Here is a 21,525-nt window from a genome sequence, read left to right as displayed (position 1 = left end):
ACTGCTACCATCAAATGGTAAAAAAACTACCATTGGAACACAAACATGGATGGTTAGTAACCATCGGATTCCGATGTTCATCCCAAAGCTGAACCTGAAGGCAGACTCTGGCCACCACTCCTCAACGCTATAGTGATCCCTCTCCAGCATCATGTTCCACTCAGCCACATGCCCTTGGTGAACAGGAGGCAAGTCCCATGGAAGTCAGCGCTGTTCACGGACAGGGGTACCACAGTGAGGAAACTCAACAGGAAGCCCAGGACATACAGGGTATATTGGGCCTGATTCAGAGATAGATGCAATGGTGATTTTTACACAGACTGAACAATTGTTTGCTAGTGCCCATGCACACTGTAATGTGATCACACCCGCACAGAAGACCAGGGGTAGATTGCCCATTAAAGTCACCGCGAAGTTTCCCGTGAGGCCGACTGTACTGTGGGGCTGAATGCCGCATTTGGCCTGGCCCCCAGTACCTCATTACTCATTATTTTTTTCTGAAAGGCAATGCCAGCCCACTGGATATTCTCATAGGTCCGCGGCTTGGAGGAGCTCTGTGCTTAAGCTGTCATCTCGTGAGACAGAGCTCCTCCATTCATCCTGACAGTACAGTGCAGTGCCGACACACAGCAGCTCTCTCTCCCCTCAAAGCTCCAAACTCCCTCCCCTATTGCGGCACCTCCCGACCCCCCTACCCCACACAGGTTCCCTGCTCTTGCTCTCTCCCCTCACAGCTCCAAACTCCCTCCCCCATCCAGGGAAAGCCCACTGCCCAACATAGGTTCCCTGGTCCTGCTCTCCTCACAGCTTCAAACTCCCTGCCCCTATCCGCGGCACCCTGTGAACCTCCCCCCATCCCCCATACAGGTTCCCTGCTCCTGCTTTCTCTCCTCACAGCTCCAAACAAACCCCCCCTACATCCATGGCAACCCCCCTTCCCCAACATAGGTTCCCTGCTCCTGCTCTGACCCATCACAGCTCCAAACTCCCTCCCCCAATCTGCTGCACTCCCCGTCCCTCATACAGGCTCCCTGCTCCTGCTCTCTCCTCTCACAGCTCCAAACTCTCCATCCTCAGCAACCCCCCTCTCCCACACAGGTCCCCTCTCCTGCTCTCTCTCCCCTCCCATAGCTTTAAACACCCCTTCGTGGTACCCCTCCCCCACACAGGTTGCTCTCCTGCTTTCTCTTCTCTCCAAACCCTTCCCCCCCATATGCAGCACCCCCAATCCCCCCTCCCTGCTCCTGTTCAACTCCAGCAGTAAATGATCACTGAAAGAGGGAAGAGCCAAGCATCATTTTGACCTTCAGACACCGACATCATCCTCCACATTGAAGGTAAGTCACTTACTATACATGTTACACTTATGATTTATTAATAATATGTAGTAGCTATATATTAGAAATGAAGAGCACTGGACATTACAAAGTCATCAGGCTGACATTTAGAACGTCGATACCATAATGTCGACATTCCGGATGTAAAAATATTCATAATGCCGACATTCGCTATGTCGTCATTGTGCATGTCGACAAATAAATTTATAGCCAGGACTAGGCTGAGGTGAGGGTTAGGCTGCATTTGGGGTAATGTTAGGATTAGAGTCGGGGATGGGCATCGCATCTGAGACAGTGCCTTTTTCCTTCAGACGTCTCCTGCAGCATCAGCACATATGCATGCAGCAATAAGCGTACAACTCTGAAACAGGCCCAATATTATTTAGCAAAGGGTGTCATCCAGGTGTTTTATGTCATGTGAGATTTCGATATTCTTGGAATGCCAACGGTTAGGGTTCGGCACTGCTGGGAGGGTTAGCTGTGAAGGGAGGTTAGGGTTAGGCTGCAGGGATGATGTAAGGGTTAGGCTGCTGGGAGGTAGGGTTAGGTACTAGCAGGAGGGTTAGGGATAGAGGTAAAATACTTGCCAGAACCGTCGCTCATCAGATGTCGAATTGCTGCATAAGTTATAGCTGGGACCTGGAAGAAAACCCTGGAGCAGCTGCAGCCGCTGCGACCAGGTACGTGACTGCTGAGTCACCATTCTTAAATGTCGACATGTCATCTGTGTAGGACATGAAGAATGTCAACATAGTCACTGTCGACATGCTAAGTACATCGATGTGATAAATGTCGAGCTAACATACCACACACAAATCATATGTTCGCTACCATCAATAGGAATGTTTATAGTTGTAGTTTAGACAGCAATGTGCTATTTATTATATACTGTATGTTTGGGAATAAATATACAGCTGAGTTAGTACATTGTGATGCGGCAGCTGCACATTGAGTCATTACTATACTCCTTTAAGCAGTCAATTTGTAGCTCAGTCCGTGCACTTCTCACAAATATATAATGGGCCCTTCTAAGAGCTTACTATAATGGAGAAAAGACTGTATTTTAGCCTTGTCCATGGAAAAGAAAGTACTAATTCAAAGATGTCACAAATAATTCTTCAGGCACTTTGCACTATATAAATGATCCATACCATTACATCATTCAGCTGCACCATTATATAATTCAGGTAGTGAGATACGTCAAGTCATTCAGCTATGCCATTATGTCATTCACTTACAACATTGTCACCTAGTTACAAGTTACAACACTGTGTCATTTTGTTCTGTTGCCAGTTTGGAGATCATATATCTGACTAGAACGTTTTATGAGTCCCCTAGGTTGACCAATCATTTTCACACTGATGTCTTTAAATCATCAAATGATGATTTGCCTCATCGTCCGTTACCAACAGAAAACAGTTTTACTATAACTTTGATTACACTGTACTGTACCTCCCTAAATGATTTATTTATCTATTTGCCAGGACAAAACAAATATTCTATTGACGCTTATCGCAGAGATCAAAAAAAATCTTCTATGGCCACAATTTAACAAAATAAAATGTGCAGGCTAGTTGAGCGCAGTTCAGCTGGCCGGCAATACTGGCTGGCAGCGGGTAGAGCACTCTTGCGGCTTCATCGGCCAGTTTGATCCCCTTTGCGCGTACATGAGTCATCATTGCTGGGTCACACATGCGCCCGGCCTGCACTGGACTAACAGCTTCTTCAAAAAACATGGGAAAAAAAGAACATTAACATTATTAGAAGATAGGAAAAAATAAAAAACATATTTATATGTAAACTTAAATGGATTTTTTTTTTCCTCTCCTGCCCATCCTCAGATGAAACTAACAATATAGGGATAGCTGTTTAGCAGTTGTATACCACCATGGTCCTTCTTAGGGTCTGTGAATGCTAATGCGATTGCAGCTGAGATTTCACTCAGAACGCAGCAGCGAAAATATGCTAATTCATGCCACAGCACAGCCGGCATAAAGACGCCCACTGCTGCCTTCTAATATCTGTCCAATGTCGCACTACTGCGTAAACATCGGTACCATCGTCGCACATCAAGCAGTCACGCAGCATGTACGGCAAGTCAGACCAGCCACAAACACTTTATAGCTCTTCGAATGAAATCGCAGAGTCTAATTTATGTACGCAATCGAGATGCATGTGTAGTGCTAATTACACATAAGCGCAATGGCAAATAATCATTTCATCTGTGTAAATATCGGCATTACGTCCGCTGCTGAATCAGGCCCTTATAAATAGGATGTCCCATACTAAACATGGCACAGCTATCACCAGTGGAAGCTGGAGAAGGCTATGGTCAGCTTTACCTTTTGCTGGTTGCATGGATTACCTTGCCCTTTAAGATGGTTGTGGCCATTCATTATTAGGCTACCAGAATTATTGCTCAATCTGCTCACTCCCTGTTGTTTTCAAAGTAAACTACTAGCACTACTGCAAAGTGGTGGAAGGTAATGTCTGAAAACATTTAGGGGCATATTTATCAACGCAAGAAGGAAATACCAATAGGTTTGGCACAGGCACTGAAGTGAGTTGTTTATTCCAAGCAGCTAATAGGTAAAGGGCTAGTCGGGCCCATACATATACACAAGAGAACAAGAATGAATAGTAGCGCTTTGATGATAAATATTCACAAACAAATATTCACGGTTTCAATAAACAACATGTGTTATTTTAATGCTATAAAAATCGAATAAAATCAGTATAATGCAATAAAATGCGAGCAATGTTTCACCCTACTGTGAATGCACACAAACACAATGCCTGTTCCTATAATACATCTGGATACGTGGATGACAATAGATGACAGTCAATAATGCTTTCACAAGTTGTAAGGACTGTCCAGTATATAATTACCAGATGACAGTAGATAACACTTGCATAAGTCATAAGTAGGACTGTCCAGTGTATAATTACCAAATCCTTGCACTGATAGGGGGGATATTCCTATTGACATATAAGTTCCATATGCTGCACTTGGAGCCCTCCAAAATTCACGGTGTGGACCTTTACTTTGGCTCAATGGGAAATGCAATCAGCCCGAATTTACCCAGATCAAACTGATTTTTTTCCCGGAAGGAGCCCTTCTAAACAAATGACCTCTTTCCAGATCCCGCCATAGTTCCTCTGCTGCTGTGCCTCCCCCCCAGCATTGCCCGGACTCCCAGGATAGCTGATCCCGGAGCAGATGTCTGTCCATTTATGATCACAGCTGTGCTGCACTGAATTTTCTATGATCCTGCTGCTCTGGCCGGCCTCCCAGCACAGCTAATCCTAGAGCCAATATCCGTTATTTATAATCAGCTGAGCTGCAATTAACGTTCTGTATGTAAAACCTACGTACTGAAAGTTCAGTGCAGCTCAGCTGATCATAGATGATGTTGTTTTCGGGATCAGCTGTGCTGGGACTCCAGGCAGAGCAGAAAAATGGGTTACGGGTTAGAAAGAATTATATTACTTATTGACGCATGTGCAGACTGACCCCCAGCAACGAGGACATCGCAGATGCAGGAAGCCGTCTGCTTCTTATTCGCCAGGAAAGAGCTTTCTCACAAGCTTTGTCCCGGGACCTTCACATTAATAAAGCCTTGTGATAATATGTAATACAGGTTGAGTCTCCCATATCCAAAATGCTTGGGACCAGGTGTATTTTGGATATCGGAATATAAAGCTGCAGAAGCAATACCGGCAAGAGACGCACACATGGATGCAGATGTATTTTTAACTCTGCACTGCCCGTGGTTGTGTGGACACAACATCAATAAACTTAGCCAAGAGCGAATGCTCCATTACCACCCAGTTATGCCCTTTCCCCAACAATTGGAGATGTGACTGGGTTACATATGACTCATACAACTCATAGGTTCATGTTCTCAGTTCTGGAGAGAAGACACATAAGATCTGTCTGCAAAACTGATGTTGAACTTGTGTACAACTCTCTGTCAGCCCTAGTCTCTTCAATACTATACCTCCTACTCAATATACTGACATTAAGTATAAACATTATATAATAGATTTTGTTTTGCTTTATCCAACAACTTAAGTTTCTGGAATTGCTTGTTGTAGTTTATTTCAATATAATTCAAACAATGAGGTTTCTGGATCCTGACATGCGTAGATTTGTGTATTTTGTATGTTCACAATACTTTATATTAAGCTATGCTTAATATAAAGTATTAATAGGCGCTGGAATCCAGACACCAGTCTAGGTTTAGGGGTAGAGTTAGGGTACTTACCGGCCGGTGTTGGTATTCTAAATCAGTCAGGATGCCAGCATCGAGATTCTCACCACCGGGATCCTGAGCGCCGGCATCTCATACCCAACTCCTTCCAACAAGCGTTTTAGACAATATTGTGCCATACAACACAACTGGCACCACGCTGAGTGTGCTGATTTTTGGATATACAAAAATACTCTGCCCTTAGATGCACCCTGTTTTCTTCCCCTATCCCCTTACTGTACTTAGAATAATGGCATCATACTTGAAATACAATATAAACTGGATACCCTCCACTCTTCATACACCCGTCCAAGTCATGGCAGATCTATAGATTGTCGTTTCAGTAATCATAGTATTGTTTATGGACTTTCTTGGATTGCTACATTTAAAATGACAGACTGAACAAGAACACTGAAGGATTAGAGTTGTCATAACTAATGGGAGATAAACAATAATGTAGCTGACCTTCAAAGCTTATGAATGAGCTGTAATATAACTCCATTTAACTGTACCAGGGACTAAATGCGGTTACCAGCTAGGCTTCATGTTCCCCAGGCCTTCAATTCTAATGGTTGTAAAAAATTAAAGAGTAAAAGGAAAGATCTAATTTCTGCCAACATATTGTAAGGTTTTACTGCCAAATTACAGAAAACTTTCCTTCCATTTATGATAAGGTCACCAAAGCTTGGGAATTAATCCTTGCATTGTTTTCCATTTTCCCATGTTCCGTATCCACTGTTTATTTAATATGTCTATGTTTGGCATGTTTTATGTAACCACTCCTTGTAAACCTTGCTGCTATGCCCACAAAACATTCAATTACCTATTGTGACGTGCCAACGTTATTACCCAACTGACTTGTACTCTTGTTATTACATATTGTGCACAAAGGACTCCTTCCCAAATAATTTGATAATGCTATGATGTTTAGATGTAATTTCTGGCTTCTAGCATTTCAATTTAATACTGTGTTTTATGTATACTAAAATGATTATGCTATTCAAGAACAAGTGTATATTTATTTTGTTTTAAGAATATACAGTAACGTTTGTTAGCTGATTGTAAATGTGCACAACCTACAGATATATGAATGCCCAGCACAAATGAGGGGTCCTCAGTGTTTTTGGAAGAGAAAACCTACACTTTAATTTCTTGGCTGGCAAATTTAGCAAAAATTACATTATTCTAATCAAAGTATTTTTGCCAATTCTGATGCAATTTAAGTTTGAAATCAGATTAAATAAATTGGTCCACGTTGCAGATTTCAAAAGATGTCCTGGGAAAACAGTTTCAAATGGTATACCTACTGTATGTGTGATACCCCGGAGGCTTGTGGGGTAGATGCACTGAGTACGTGCAGAGTGGAGGCACCTTGATGTAAGATGGTCCCCTTCTAAAAATAATTTACTGATGTACCCGTCCCAGCAGAGAGGCAAGGTCATCCCCAAGGTTAACAGAGATAGGAACACAGATATGATGCAAAAGAATAAGACAGTTTATTCTGAGATCTGGTATAGGCCTAATTCAATCGCAATAGAAATAATCAAAGTGTTATCCCTCAATGTAACAAATAAATGACAATTAAATCCTACACATAAATATTAAACTTAACAATTAAGCAAGAAATATTCTCTCTAGTCTAAAACATTAGAGTACTCGTTGTGGCCAGTTGGTACACGGTAATGGGTGGCTAGCATAAGAGAATAACACTTAGACTCCTACATACAGTACTAACAAGCACAGTTGCTGCACTGTCTGTAACAAATGTGTGTGATGGATTCAATGTTAACTCCTCTTTGGTTCTCAAGGTATGGCTGCAGTCACAGTGTCAGCGTCACTCAAATAATATATCACTTAGTAGTTTGACCTTTGGCGAGTTTTAGTTAGTGTCTCTGAAATGTAGGTGACTATGTGAAGCTTGGATACATGTAATATTCACCAAGCAGCATGTTGCGGGGACAGCTTCCCCTCAGCAGGAAAATCGCTGGCACTCCAAACTTCTGCAGCTCATCACTTCCCTGCAACTTGTCCATCCACCTCTTTCACTTGGAAGCTTTCTGTGATTGTGACAGCTGCTTCTCTCTCAGGGAGTACTGTATATTTACTAAAGGTCGATTTTAATTGATTTGAACTGATTTTAAACATCGATGTGATTCTGGGGCTAAATCACACATTTACTAACAGCCAATTTTTTATTTGTTTTTTTTTAGTATTAGTAAATGTGTGATTTAGTCTCAGAAACACAACATCGCTGTTAACCGATTTTGATCTATTTTAAATCTAAAATCGAGCTTTAGTAAATGTACCCCAGTATCTCTCTGTCCGAGCCTAGGGCCTGATTCAGAGCCGCTCGTAAGCGGCCGCTCGTTCGCACCGAGCGATGTTCGCACAATTGCGCATGCGTACGGCTCGTAATACGCATGCGCGAACCAGTCATTGCGGTCGAAATTCATGTGCTCGCAAAATAGCGAATGCCTGCTAATTTGAGTGACAGATTGAGGCGTTTGTGGGTGGTAACAGGGGAAGGTGCTTGAAAACGGGGAGTGGTGATCCGAACGCAGGCGTGCCAAAAGGTCAAAACGGATGTTTTAAGGGTGTGCATAATTAACAAAGCAGCGTCATCGACCACGTCACTTGGTTGTCTCTTAGCCTGAACTGTTCGCATGATTGCAGTAGGAAAATCCTACCACAAGCACTGCGAGCAGTTCATTCGCCTTTCGATGTACTCGATTAATCAAATAAATAGCGGAGATGACGTAGGATGCGAGCGGCCAGGGGGCGTTTTTTACAAAAAAAAGAACGCATGTTTTGTTCGCTCGTTCAGACACAGAGGCGTCAACAGACCACAAAGAGCGAACGGTCAATTTAAATAGCCAGCCCCTTTTTCTGGACGAGCGAGCGCAAATAGCGTCCGGCTCTGAATAAGGCCCTTAGAGTTTATTCTCTGCTGCTGTTTTCAAGATGTCCCCCTCGCTTTGCAGCTGCCTTTCCACCCACCTCCACTCTATACAAGATGGTGCCTCCCCTCCACGGGCGTATCTACAATGGGTGCAGGGTGTGCGGTGCACATGGGCCCCCGGATCCACACCACACACCCTGCACCCATATTATCTAAAACTTACTTATCTGAGGTCCCGCGGCGAGTGTCTCAGCGCTGCCCCAAACGCTGGAAAATGTCAGCCGCCATGCGGTGTTTTGCGCATGCGCAGTGAGGAAATCGCCGGGAAAATGGTCTCCGTGCCATTTCCCCAGCAATCTGCACAGCCGAGGAGAGAGGAGGGGGCCCCGGATGGGGAATGCACACGGGCCCCCTCCTCTCTTAAGACGCCTCTGCTCCCCTCCTAACAGTCTTAATGCTTCTCTTGTTTTTAACTATCGTTTCAGGCAACTGCCGCCCACTCATCTGTCCTCTCTCCTATTGTAACTTTATTTGCACCCCAGACGATTGTGGGGGCTTTAGTTTGCTGCAGTGTGCAGCTACCAGAAAAATAAACGTGATATGTTATGACTGTAGGGTATCACATAAGTATAGACATTCTGGTGCTGATTTTGAGTTGCATGCAAAAGTGCACGGAGCAGAGTGTATTGGTGGTCGCCTGTCTGCGACTTCATGCAAATAACACTATACATTCCTGCCTTTGTGTATATCCGTTCGGCCGAATATGCAAGGAAGGAGACGGCCACTTTTAGCATCTGTGCACGCTGTAATACCGAATGCTGCGTCCTTAGACAACATAATCAATTGCACCATCGAAGCATGGAAGAAGCAGTTTCTCCGTCTGACCAGGGCTCCTATGCCTGCAGCTGTGCATCTGTGTATGCACAGCCACTTGCACTGACACGTCCGTGACACTCCCATAACACACCCACAGAACGGACCATTTTGCGTGCACTACTAGCCACCTCCCAGACCTTTGAGTGCACACACTGTGTGACGCATATGCCGTAGAGGTTTTCAGAAATTTTAGCGCATCTGTAGTTGCAAAAAATTGCTCAATTACATGAACAAGGCATTGCATGTGGAGGGTGTGGTAAGTATTACCGCCGGACGCATGGACGGCGGTTCGAATTCAGACAGCGGCTGCCCGGCGAGGGTGAAAATCCTGATCGTCCTAAGGTAAGTATCGCTAACCTAAGTCTAAACCTTCCCTTCGGGGTGCTTAACCCTAACCTCCCTCCCCCCCCCCCCAAGTGCCTAACCCTAATCCCCCCTGTAAGTGCCTAAACCTAACCCCCCCTTCCCCGCTGCCTACACCTAAGTCCACCCGGGGGTGCCTAACCCTAACCCCCCCTTCCCCTAGCCTAACCCTTCTGGGGGGATGCCTATCCCTAAGTCCCCCGGGTGCCCTAAACCTAGACCTCCCCCCCCCCCCCCCGTGCCCGGCTTACCTTTGTTCGGTATGCCGGGCACCTGTCTTCCGGCGTCTGGTTAATGACAGGCGTCGAGTTTGACGCCTGTCATTAGTACCACGCCGGGATTACAGTGTCTAGAAGCCTGTGGTCGGGATTTAGAGCGTCGGCTTCAGGACTACATCTCCGTGTGGACTGTGTACGATTCATGATCAGACCCTCTATGCTCTATCATAACAGCCTATTACCCACGAGTCTTTTACAAAAGTGCAAAATTGTGGCCCTACAGTGCAAACGCTGCGTTGTGCAAATTTTTAACTAATACAACTATTTATACACGAAAGCAAAAGGATTTTTGACTAAGATGGTGCTAGCAGCAGGGGTGAAAAATGCAGCATCTTCTAATGCGATAAGGTGGATAAACTGAGGACTCTAGGCCTGATTCGCTATGGATCGCAACTGCGTATGCAATTGCGATCACGCCCGCAGGTCAACTGCGATAGTATGCTAATTCTTTGTGATCGCTGTCCCATCACAGCACTACATAAGGACGCCCACTATACTTACCACACATCCATAATGTTTAGCAAGGCTGCAAAACCTTTGGTACAATCGAGTACCATCGCAGCCTCACGCACACTTGCACAAGATCAGACCTTCCTCAGAATTGCTACCTTCATCGCACGCTAGGAGTCCTCAGGCTGTGTAGGGCATCGCAGTGACTAATTTATGCACGCCCCTGCAACGTCGTCCGAACGTACTGGGACATCTGCGTTTCGCAGACCACTCCCCGCCACCTCCCACAAATGGATCTTCCGGGCAATCACTCTGCGATTGGTCTGCGTAGTCACTGCGATCGCTGTCCTCATTGCAGCGGCCGGTTCGTGCACTGCAATGCGAACGCATGCGCAGAACGTGCGTATTAGCAACCACGTTCCTTGCTGAATCAAGCCCTCTGATAACTGAATGCAAGTTAGCCACACTATTTCAACACCTTTTATGTGCTAAATAAGATTTTGTTTTGTGCAATGAGATATTTAATTAAATGAGATTCAAGAGTGGAGAGAGGAAGCAGAGTCAATTTCTACCCAGTAGAGGCGGTGAGCAGTGGCAGAAGTGCCAGAGAATGGTTGCCCCTGGGTGCCAGCCCTGAATGGGCAGTCTTCTACCCTGACCCAGCTTTCTCAATATGCTCTATGTTCAGGGCCTTAAATAGGGCAACTTATAGCGTTGTCTCCGTTGTCCGTCAATGCCCTGATGTCACCTGGAGCGGCACCCTGCAGGCTAGAGATCCATCCCGAAGCTGCCCGATGTGTCAACACGTCCAGCTCTCAGTTTCCTAGTCTCTGCACCCTCTATGTGTCGACAGTGTTAAGGAGTGGAAGGAGGTGCCAACTCTATCTTGCCCCCGGGCACCTGGGATGAAGTTACACCACTGAATAGAAGCACTTAATTCCCATTTTTATTACATATACATATACACACACACACACACATACATACTACCGTTCAAAAGTTTGGGATCACCCAGAAGATTTTGTGTTTTACATGAAAACTGACTTTTATTTATCAAATGAGTTGCAAACTATATAGAACATATATATATATATGGCAAGGTTAGAAATTATTTTTTTTAATTTAAAATAATAATTTTGTCCTTCAAACTTTGTTTTCGTGAAAGAATGCTCCTTTTGCAGCAATTACAGCATTGCAGATCTTTGGCATTCTAGCTGTTAATTTGTTGAGGTAATCTGAATAAATTTCACCCCACGCTTCCTGAAGCACCTCCCACTAGTTGGATTGGCTTGATGGGCACAACAGCTCAATGGAGTTGAGATCTGGTGACTGCACTGGCCACTCCATTACAGACAGAATACCAGCTGCCTGCTTCTTCCCTAAATAGTTCTTGCATAATTTGGAGGTGTGCTTTGGGTCATTATCCTATTGGAGGAGGAAATTGGCTCCAATCAAGCGCTGTCCATAGGGTATGGCATGGCGTTGCAAAATGGAGTCATAGCCTTCCTTATTCAAAATCCCTTTTACCTTGTACAAATCTCCCACTTTACCAGCACCAAAGCAGCCCCAGACCATCACATTACCTCCATCATGCTTGACAGATGGCATCAGGCACTCTTCCAGCATCTTTTGACTTGTTCTGCGTCTCACAAATGTTCTTCTGTGTGATCCAAACATCTCAAACTTCGATTCGTCTGCTCATAACACTTTTTTCCAATCTTCCCCTTTCCAAGTGTTCTTTTGCCCATATTAATATTTTCCTTTTATTGCCCAGTCTCAGATATGGCTTTTTCTTTGCCACTCTGCCTAGAAGGCCAGCATCCTGGAGTCGCCTCTTCACTGTAGACATTGACAATGGCTTTTTTCGGGTACCATTTCATGAGGAAAACCAGTTGAGGACTTGTGAGGTGTCTATTTCTCAAACTAGAGACTCTAATGTACTTGTCTTCTTGCACAGTTGTGCACCGGGGCCTCCCACTTCTCTTTCTACTCTGGTTAGAGCCTGTTTGTGCTGTTCTCTGAAGAAAGTAGTACACACACCATTGTTGGAAATGTTCAGTTTCTTGGCAATTTCTCGCATGGAATAGCCTTCATTTCTAAGAACAAGAATAGACTGTCAAGTTTCACATGAAAGTTCTCTTTTTCTGGTCATTTCAAGCGTCATTTCGAACCCACAAACATGATGCTCCAGATACTCAACTAGCTCAAAGGAAGGCCAGTTTTATAGTTTCTCTAACGAGTATAACTGTTTTCAGCTGTGATAACATAATTGCACAAGGGTTTTCAAAGGTTTTCTAATGATCCATTAGTCTTCTAACACGCTTAGCAAACACAATGTACCATTAGAACACTGGAGTGATGGTTGCTGGAAAGGGGCCTCTATACACCTATGTAGATGTTCCTTTAAAAACCAGACATTTGCAGCTAGTATAGTCATTTACCAAATTAACAATGTATAGAGTGTATTTCTAATTAAGTTAATGTCATCTTCATTGAAAAAAATTGTGCTTTTCTTTCAAAAATAAGGAAATTTCTTTTGAACGGTAGTGTATATATATATATATATATATATATATAGTATTATTTTCCATAAGTTTTATTTTAAAGGCGCTTTTGAGTGCCTAGTTTTTTAAATACTAAATATATGTATATATAATACATATACCATATATAAGTATATATAATATTTTTTTTTAGTTTTCCTATAGCTCCACCCACAGTTCCTGAACCTATTGATCCCTATACTAAAAGTTACTGTAGGCTGAGATTGGGAAAAATAGGTGAAAATCGTCAATGAACTATGAATGCTTTATGGACTATGTGCCTGATTCACTATGGAACGCAATTCTGCTTATATGCACGCACCACAGTTGGTAATATCAGCGGTGCTATTTAAATGTTTGCATTCACATTGCGTTTGCAGGCAGACACAAGGACGCCCACTTCCCCTTACTCACATCCATATTCTAGGGGAACATAGTGAAACAATCGGTAACATCGGACCCATATGCACACTTGCACAAGCCCTGACCTTACTCAAAAACTGCTAACAGCCACGCACGCTATCAGTGCTATGGCTGCTTATGGCCACGCAGTGGATAATTTATGCACGCCCCTGCTACGGCGTTGAAACGCACTGGCACGCCTGCGTTCGCCCGACCCCCCCGTCACCACCCACAAACGGCACTTCCAGTCAACCACTCTGCTCTGGGTCGGCGTAGCCTCTGCAATCGCAGTTCCCATCGCAATTGCTAGTTCGCGCACACTGCAATGCATGCGCAGTACGTAACAATCGACCGATTGCATGAGTATTAGCAACTGCGTTCCTTGCTGAATCAGGCCCTATGTTGGCTATCAAGTCTCTTGCCATGAATAATGGACGGCATTAGAATAGAAAAGACTAGGAACTTTTCAAACTCACTTTAAAACTTTTGCCTACATTTTCCTAATATAGAAGTTTTAAAAACAGCTTTACTGTATGCCTAATTTCTACCAGAAGGCAGGGGCTGGCTGGCAACTTTCAGACTGGGGGGCAAACACAAGCAAGTGGCCCTGGTTTGTCAATGAAAAAAAAAAACTGACAGAAAACTATAGAAAGATAGAGTATAAATGTTTAATACATTTACATTATTTATTATCCATATATTATATCTATTGTGATAGGATCACTGGTAAAGTGGTCTGTGGCAGGTACATTTGTCCCAGATTCCTGTCATTATGTGTTTTAAACCCCCAGGAGAAAGTCTGCAGTGTAGCAGGCTTGAGTCTCGGCTTTTTGAAAAGCCGGTTTGGGACCTGGGGGTTGTGGGTGAGAGGAGAGGAGGGCTCCACCCACGGCCACTCCAGGTTTTGGTTCTCTTAGCCTGGTAACAGGCTTGTTAGGGTTTCCACCTGAGAGTGGCCAATATAAGCCTAGTGTGTTGAGGGCTGAGTGTCTCACCTGGGAGAGCAGACAGGGAGTTTGCTCAGAGACACTTGGAAAACCTATCTGTGAGTGTTGTGCTGTGCCTTTGTTGCTGGCGAGGGCATTAGACCCTGCCAGGTTCTGGTAGTGAGGGAACTACCTGTGAAGTTAGTGCCCCGACAGGGCTAGGATTTATGTTTATGTTTTCTTTATGTTATTTCTGACATTGTACAATAAAGACTGGCACCGACCAGCTTGTACTTGCATCCAGACTGGTGTGCTGCTTCCCTGCTGCTGTGTGTGTGTGTAAGGAAGGAGTCCTCTACCCAGGAGAGGGACCCCCTAACCTAACTGTGTCACACTATGTAGTGTGTATATTTGTACATGTGTGTATAATATATATGCATGTACATATTAATAATAATCTACATCCCGGGACAGGTATGATAGGTTAATGGGTGAGTGTGCGGCGACAGGTATGGTAGGTGACAGGGTGAGTGTGCGGGGGTATTATAGGTGACAGGGTGAGTGTGCGGGGACAGGAATTATAGGTGACAGGGTGAGTGTGCGGGGACAGGAATTATAGGTGACAGGGTGAGTGTGCGGGGACAGGAATTATAGGTGACAGGGTGAGTGTGCGGGGACAGGAATTATAGGTGACAGGGTAAGTGTGCGGGGACAGGTATTATAGGTGACAGGGTGAGTGTGCGGGGACAGGAATATTAGGTGACAGGGTGAGTGTGCAGGAGCAAATCTAGTAGGTGATAAGGTAAGTGTATGTGGGGAAGATGTTGTGGGTGACAGGGTGAGAGAGTCACTAGGCAGGTATGGGCACAAAACCCCTTCAATGTTCTCCTTTCACTGCACTACATGTTTCTGCAGTGTCTTTCCATTTCCAGCCAGCCCCAGCAGTATTCTTTCTGTCTCTCCAGTCAGCCCCCTGCTGTTTCCCCAGCTCCAGCAGCCCCCCTTCTGTCTCCATCCCTAGCGGCCCCCCTTCTGTGTCCCCATCTCCAGCAGCCCATCTTCTGTGTCTCTATCCCCAGCAGTCCCCCTTCTGTGTCCCCAGCCAGCCCCAGCAGTCCTCATTATGTCCCCAGATCCAGCAGCCCCCTTTCTGTGTCCCCAGAAACCCCCTTTCTGTGTCTATATGTCTATAGCCAGCCCCAGCAGCCCCCCCTTGTGTCCCTAGAACCAGCAACCCCCCTTCTGAATCCAGAGTCAGCACATTTTGTCCCTAGTCAGCCCATCTTCTATGGCCCCAGCAGCCCATCTTCTATGGCCCCAGACAGTCCCCGCACTTACCTTGCAAGCTTCTGTTCTGCTCACTCGGCTCCTCTTCTTTCTTCTGCGGCGCGCGTGACGTCATGACGTCACACGCGCCGAGTCTTTGTGAAAAAAAAAAACTACTGCATGCCACGAGTTTACTGCGCTGGAAGGCACGCAGTGGCACTAATCATCAGTAGTTGCACGGCCCGGGCAGGACTGTCAGCAGCAGCCCTTATCCTGGTGGTGGCTTGCAGCTGCCCGCAGGACACATTAAGATCATGTGGCTGCGGCTGCCGCCGACAGTCAAAGTCGGAATGCAGCCGTGGCGGCAACAAAGCAGTGCAGCACACTGGACCACCAGGGCCCTTTGCTGTCTCTGAGGAGGCGGCCCGCGATGCTTGGTGATAGAGCGGCCCGGGGGCACATGGCACCCTGTCCCCCGGCCCAGCCCGCCACTGCCAGAAGGCAAGAGAAAAGTAATAACAATGATTGCAGATTATCTTCCTATTAATTGGTAAAATACATAAGGAGTTCTCTTTAACGCTGTATCTACAATCTACAATGAACACAATTTTGACAACAAAAGAAGTATATCTGCATTTGTTTCTGCTTTTCAGTCTATGTAAATTTCTTTCCAATATCTGACTTATTTGTGAAAATAAATAAAAGGTATTAAATTGAGCTACTTTTTTTTCCTTACACACCTGGCTTTTACACACAAATAACAGGAGAAAAATAATATATATTATTACAGAACAATCAATTTCCTTAAGTCTCCTCTAATCCTGTACACCCACAACAGATGGTTGGGATTTGTAACTGGTTGCAACAAAGGCGTCAGTTCCTTTGAAATAAAACTAAAAAGCTTCCTTGTCACACTCGTTTTGGTATTAAAATGCAGTCTTAGTAAGTGTCATTTTGTTCTATTATAGTTAGCGTTTAGTATACTTTTTGTTTGTATTATTAGTCGGTTTCAGTCAGTACTGGGCTTGTTGTCACGTCACAGAGTTCCAGAGAGACACAGACCAAAAGTAACCCACAATAATTAATTAAAAAGTGCCAGTGCATTAAGTTTACACTGTTTTTCTATACATAATTGGATAGCATAATAACGTGCATACCAGCAGGATGCCCATTGATCCATGGGCCGTCATAAATTACTCCAGAGCAATGAATCATAGTTCCTTGTCCACTGAAAACGTCATTTCGCCACTGCCCCTGCAAATGACAAAAAAAAAAAAAGCACATTGGTTCTAAATTAGGGCTGCAATGCCTGCTGTTTCATAAAGAGGGGATTACTTCTGTGACTTCTCAATAGCAAACTGGGTGGGCCTAGAAAATGAACAACTTGATAGAAATACCCTGTTACTATTCCCCTCAGAGCTGAATGGCAGACCACACAATATTCAAAGATTATGCAACGTGCACCCCTTAAAAAAGAATTAGATGGGAAAAAGAGTTTCAGTAAGACAAATGTTCCACCTTATAAGCAAATATCTTCCCTTAAAGAAAGTGCTGTAATTGGTTGTCTTTTCTTGCCTATGTTTTCTTATCGAGCAGCTGCTGCAGAATTTGACACTGAGAATTGCTTTGCAATTTGAATTTCAAAACAATGTGTATTCATACATCTGTCAAGTGTGAAACATGTTCTGCAAAACAACAAAACATCTTCAAAATTTGGGTACGCAGCAGCCCTATCCTGCTGCCAAGACGTCTGTGGCACTTACTGCTTGCAATTACATGGCTAAGTCTAGGCTTCCTTTATGTACAATACAAAGAGGGAAACTCAAACCTAGGGAAGTCTTTCACTAATTAAACTGAGAAGCAGGTGGAATTGAAGGTTATTTTCATTCTATTCGTAGGACTAGGCTCCTATTTTCAGAAATACTTTGTGAGTTTTTGGGTTATGTGTACACTTTGTGCAACTAACATCTTTGAACTTTACATTCAGGCACAGGTATCAGGGCTTGATTCAGCAGCGATCACAGATGCAATCGGTCGATGGCTGCGTTCTGTGCATGCATCGCAGTGCACGTGTGCGAACACTCCACTGCAGGAGGCGTGCATAAATTAGCCACTGCGATGCCATACGCATCTTGTGTACTCACTGCCTGTGATGAGGTTAGCAATTCCTGAGTAAGGTCAGACCTTGTGCAAGTGTGCGTGAGGCTGCGATTGTACTCTATGCTACCGATGGTTCCGCAGTCTTGCTAAGTTTTACGTATGTGTGTAACGTAAGGTGGGCGTCCTTATAATCGGCTGTGTATGACATAGCAATTGCAGACATTAGCATATCTTCTCAGTGAATCTGCGTGCGTAATCAATATTGCGATCGCAGTTGCGATCCGTACTGAATCAGGCCCTTACTTCAGGCTTTTTTTCCTGCTGGTAATAGGAAGGCATGTGTTCCTTACTGTTATCTTAGGTGATAAATAAGCAGATATGTAGAATGTCACCTCAGACACCTGGAATGTACACATATTGCATTATACAACATGATGGATGTATTGCCCTCATTGCTGACAAATGCAAGCTCTGACATCGCACATGGCCACTCTAGTGTGATAGCCCCATATGACTTTTCTGTGCTGCTGTTGAATGCGAAAGGCTTGGGTAGGCACCATTTCCAGCTAGCCCTTCTAACGTGGACTGTGTGAGCACTCAGAGGAAATACTGCACACTGGGCCTGATTCAGAGCCGCTCGTAAGCGGCCACTCGTTCTCTCCGAGCGATGTTCGCACAACTGCGCATGCGTATGGGTCGTAATGCGCATGCGCCAACCAGTCAGTGCGGTCGGAAATTGAGCGCTCGCAAAATAGCGAGTGCCTGCTAATTTGAGTGACAGGATGAGGCGTTTGTGGGTGGTAACAGGGGAAGGTGCTTGAAAACGGGGAGTGGAGATCCAAACGCAGGCGTGCCAAACGGTCAAAACGGGCGTTTTAAGGGTGTGCATAATTAACAAAGCAGCGTCATCGACCACGTCACTTGGTTGTCTCTTAGCCTGAACTGTTCGCATGATTGCGGTAGGAAAATCCTACCACAAGCACTGTGAGCAGTTCAGACGCCTTTCGATGTACTCGATTAATCTAATAAATAGCGGAGATGACGTAGGATGCGAGCGGCCAGGAGGCGTCTTTACAAAATAGCGAGCGCATGTTTCGTTCGCTCGCTCAGACATAGAGGCGTCAACAGATCGCAAAGAGCCACCGCTCAATTTAAATAGCCGGCCCTTTTTTCTGAACGAGCGAGCGCAAATAGCGTCCGGCTCTGAATCAGGCCCACTGTGCCTTGTAATCTTCCAATTGGCTATAGGTTGTTCTAAACCCACCCACTTCACTTCTTTTCCTGTGTGTGTGTGTTCTTACTTTTGAAGACTTAAAAAAAAGGTGCTCAAGTCCTAGCAAATACATATAGAAGCATAGTCATTGTTATACAGTACTTGTTAGATCATCACTCAGTTTTCACTCTAGGTTACTGAGAGTAAATGACATATTTACTGACATCTGGAAAGTAAAGACCCAAGAAAATATGAAAAAATGTACTTTGCTATAGGTACAAATATAATAAAACAAATATAATAGTTTTGGAATCCATAAATTCATACTCCTGACAACAATAAAGGACAGCAACAGTCAATATGAAGTGAGCATTAGACATATTTATAATATAAAAATATTATGTTTAATGTACTTGGTTGGTCATCTTCAGCACAGCAAAAATGACAGTATACTGACTAGAAAGTCATATCCGTTCCAGAATGCAAAACATGTGAGAGGTGATACATTGCAGTTGTAACGGGCCCTCAAGTGATAATGAGAGCTTCCAGAAATTCAGAAGTCTCCCGGACATTTCAGGAGAGCAGGCAACTTTGGGTTTTTGTAGTTTATGACATATATGCCCCTTCAGCAATGTTACTAAACAACATTATTAGTTATTACATACCTCCCAACTGTCTCACATCCAGTGGGACAGTCCCTTTTTTCTGGGATTGTCCCGCTGTCCCACCCACGGGCCGCAGTGTCTCGCGGTGGGGGGGGAAGTTGGGGGGAGCACAAACCGATGCTCTGCTATACAGAGCAGTGGATGTGCAGGAGGAGAACAGATGCCATGTGCACGGCATCTGTTCACCAGTATACGGAGAGCCTGGGTGCTGCCCAGCATCTCGGAGAGTTCTGGACACGCCCCCATAGTGACATAAATGGGGGAAGCAGTGAGGCTCCGCCTGGTTCTCAGGCTCCTCCCACTTTCCCCAAAACCCCACCCCTTTTCGGCCGCGCGCTCCTACGGTGTGCGATCTGTCCCTCTTCGGGGGACCTGAAAGTTGGGAGGTATGGTTATTAGCATAATTAGTCATCACCACATATATGGAAAGGAGCATATAGAAAACTGTATTACAATACCATGCCATACATTACCTTCTCTTCCCCAAACCCAAATGTCATGCACACAAACAAGGGTGGGGGTTGCCCCAGCTAAATAAAGATGTGAACCAACTACTTGAAAGTACTCTTTACACATGTTTACCCATGTGATCATGTCATTATTCGTGAGATTTTATAATGATGTAATCAGAAAATCTTTAGGTGAAACCTTACGCCATGCTGCATAGCAACTGTGCTTGGGCCAATATCAAGTGCACTGCCGTCTAACAAGGACATTTCACAATGCCACTGAAACAATGGCTACCTGTAAGCATACTGTACCTGAAAATTGAGGGCTATTTTTGTGGTACTGTCACATTTTGTGGTCCTGTTCTCTAATTGCTACAGGTTCCAGCGCTGAAAATTGTAGGGATTTTCATAGCCACATAATAATGGAGATAAACTATTGAGAATGATGATTTAAAGGTTTGATGCAGAGTTGATTTCCCTACTACGCATGTGCAAAACGCCTGGAAAATGGCTGTGGCTGCCATTTTCCAGGCGATTTGTACAGTGATGCTCACGCCAAAGAAGGACTCCGGAGAGGTAAGTAATAAATAAATGGGTGCAGGGTATGCAATGTGGACCCCCCTGGACCCATGGGCCCGTGTGCACTGCACACCCTGCACCCATTATAGATACACCCCTGCAAAGAGATATAATTGGATTTGCTCAAGGTGTTCTCATACTGGTAAAATTCAGTGAGGGAGGGTCGACACAACTATGGGCTATATAGAGATAAACATAAGCACAACGTTGCCTGTTTCCAGACACATATTCTGCACCAAGTTTAGGTAGGGCCGGTGGAAGGTGTCGAGGCACCCTAGGCAACATTTCACCCACTGCCCCTGCTACCTCCAATTCATACTATGCCACATATTAGTGATGCTAATTTATAATATCCAACACCGCAGAGCCCCAAAATCATACTGTGCCTCATAACCCTGGCCCCACTTCATAATATGTTATGTTCCACAATTCATTATATGCCACATAGATGTAGCACCAATTCATAATTATGCTACACATCAATGCCTCCAATACATATGTCACACGTTTATGCCACAATACATAATATGCCACACATGTGTGCCCCAATACATAATATGCCACACAGTTGTGCCCCAATACATGTCACATGTTTATGCCCCAATACATAATACGCCATACATTTGTGCCCCAATACATAGTATGCCATACAGTTGTGCCCCAATACATATGTCAAACGTTTATGCCCCAATACATAATATGCCACACATTTGTGCCCCAATACATAATATGTCACACATTTTTGCCCCAATACATAATATTCCACACATATGCCACACAATTGACAAGAAAGTGATTGTATGCTACAAAGCCATGAATTATACCAAACAATGCCCCAAACATATGGCACACATGTGCAAAAAATTCTTTATATGCCATATACCTGTGCCCCAATACCGTATGCCAACCATCCATGCTCCAATATA

General features: G+C 44.5%; 1 protein-coding gene across 3 annotated transcripts in view; it reads right to left on the bottom strand.

Annotated features, from left to right (window-relative positions):
• Positions 1–21,525, bottom strand: part of MORN1 (MORN repeat containing 1) — a 735,456-nt gene that overhangs the window by 535,631 nt on the left and 178,300 nt on the right. For all 3 annotated transcript variants that reach the window (XM_088468235.1, XM_088468237.1, XM_088468236.1), the window contains exon 7: positions 16,751–16,847. In XM_088468235.1, coding sequence (XP_088324361.1) covers positions 16,751–16,847 — 97 coding nt within the window. The remainder of the gene's footprint in view (positions 1–16,750; positions 16,848–21,525) is intronic.

The sequence above is a fragment of the Taudactylus pleione genome, unplaced genomic scaffold (assembly GCF_031769625.1).
Source record: "Taudactylus pleione unplaced genomic scaffold, aTauple2 ptg000082l, whole genome shotgun sequence".
Taxonomy (NCBI): domain Eukaryota; kingdom Metazoa; phylum Chordata; class Amphibia; order Anura; family Myobatrachidae; genus Taudactylus; species Taudactylus pleione.
This window is presented reverse-complemented; position numbering and strand designations above follow the sequence as displayed.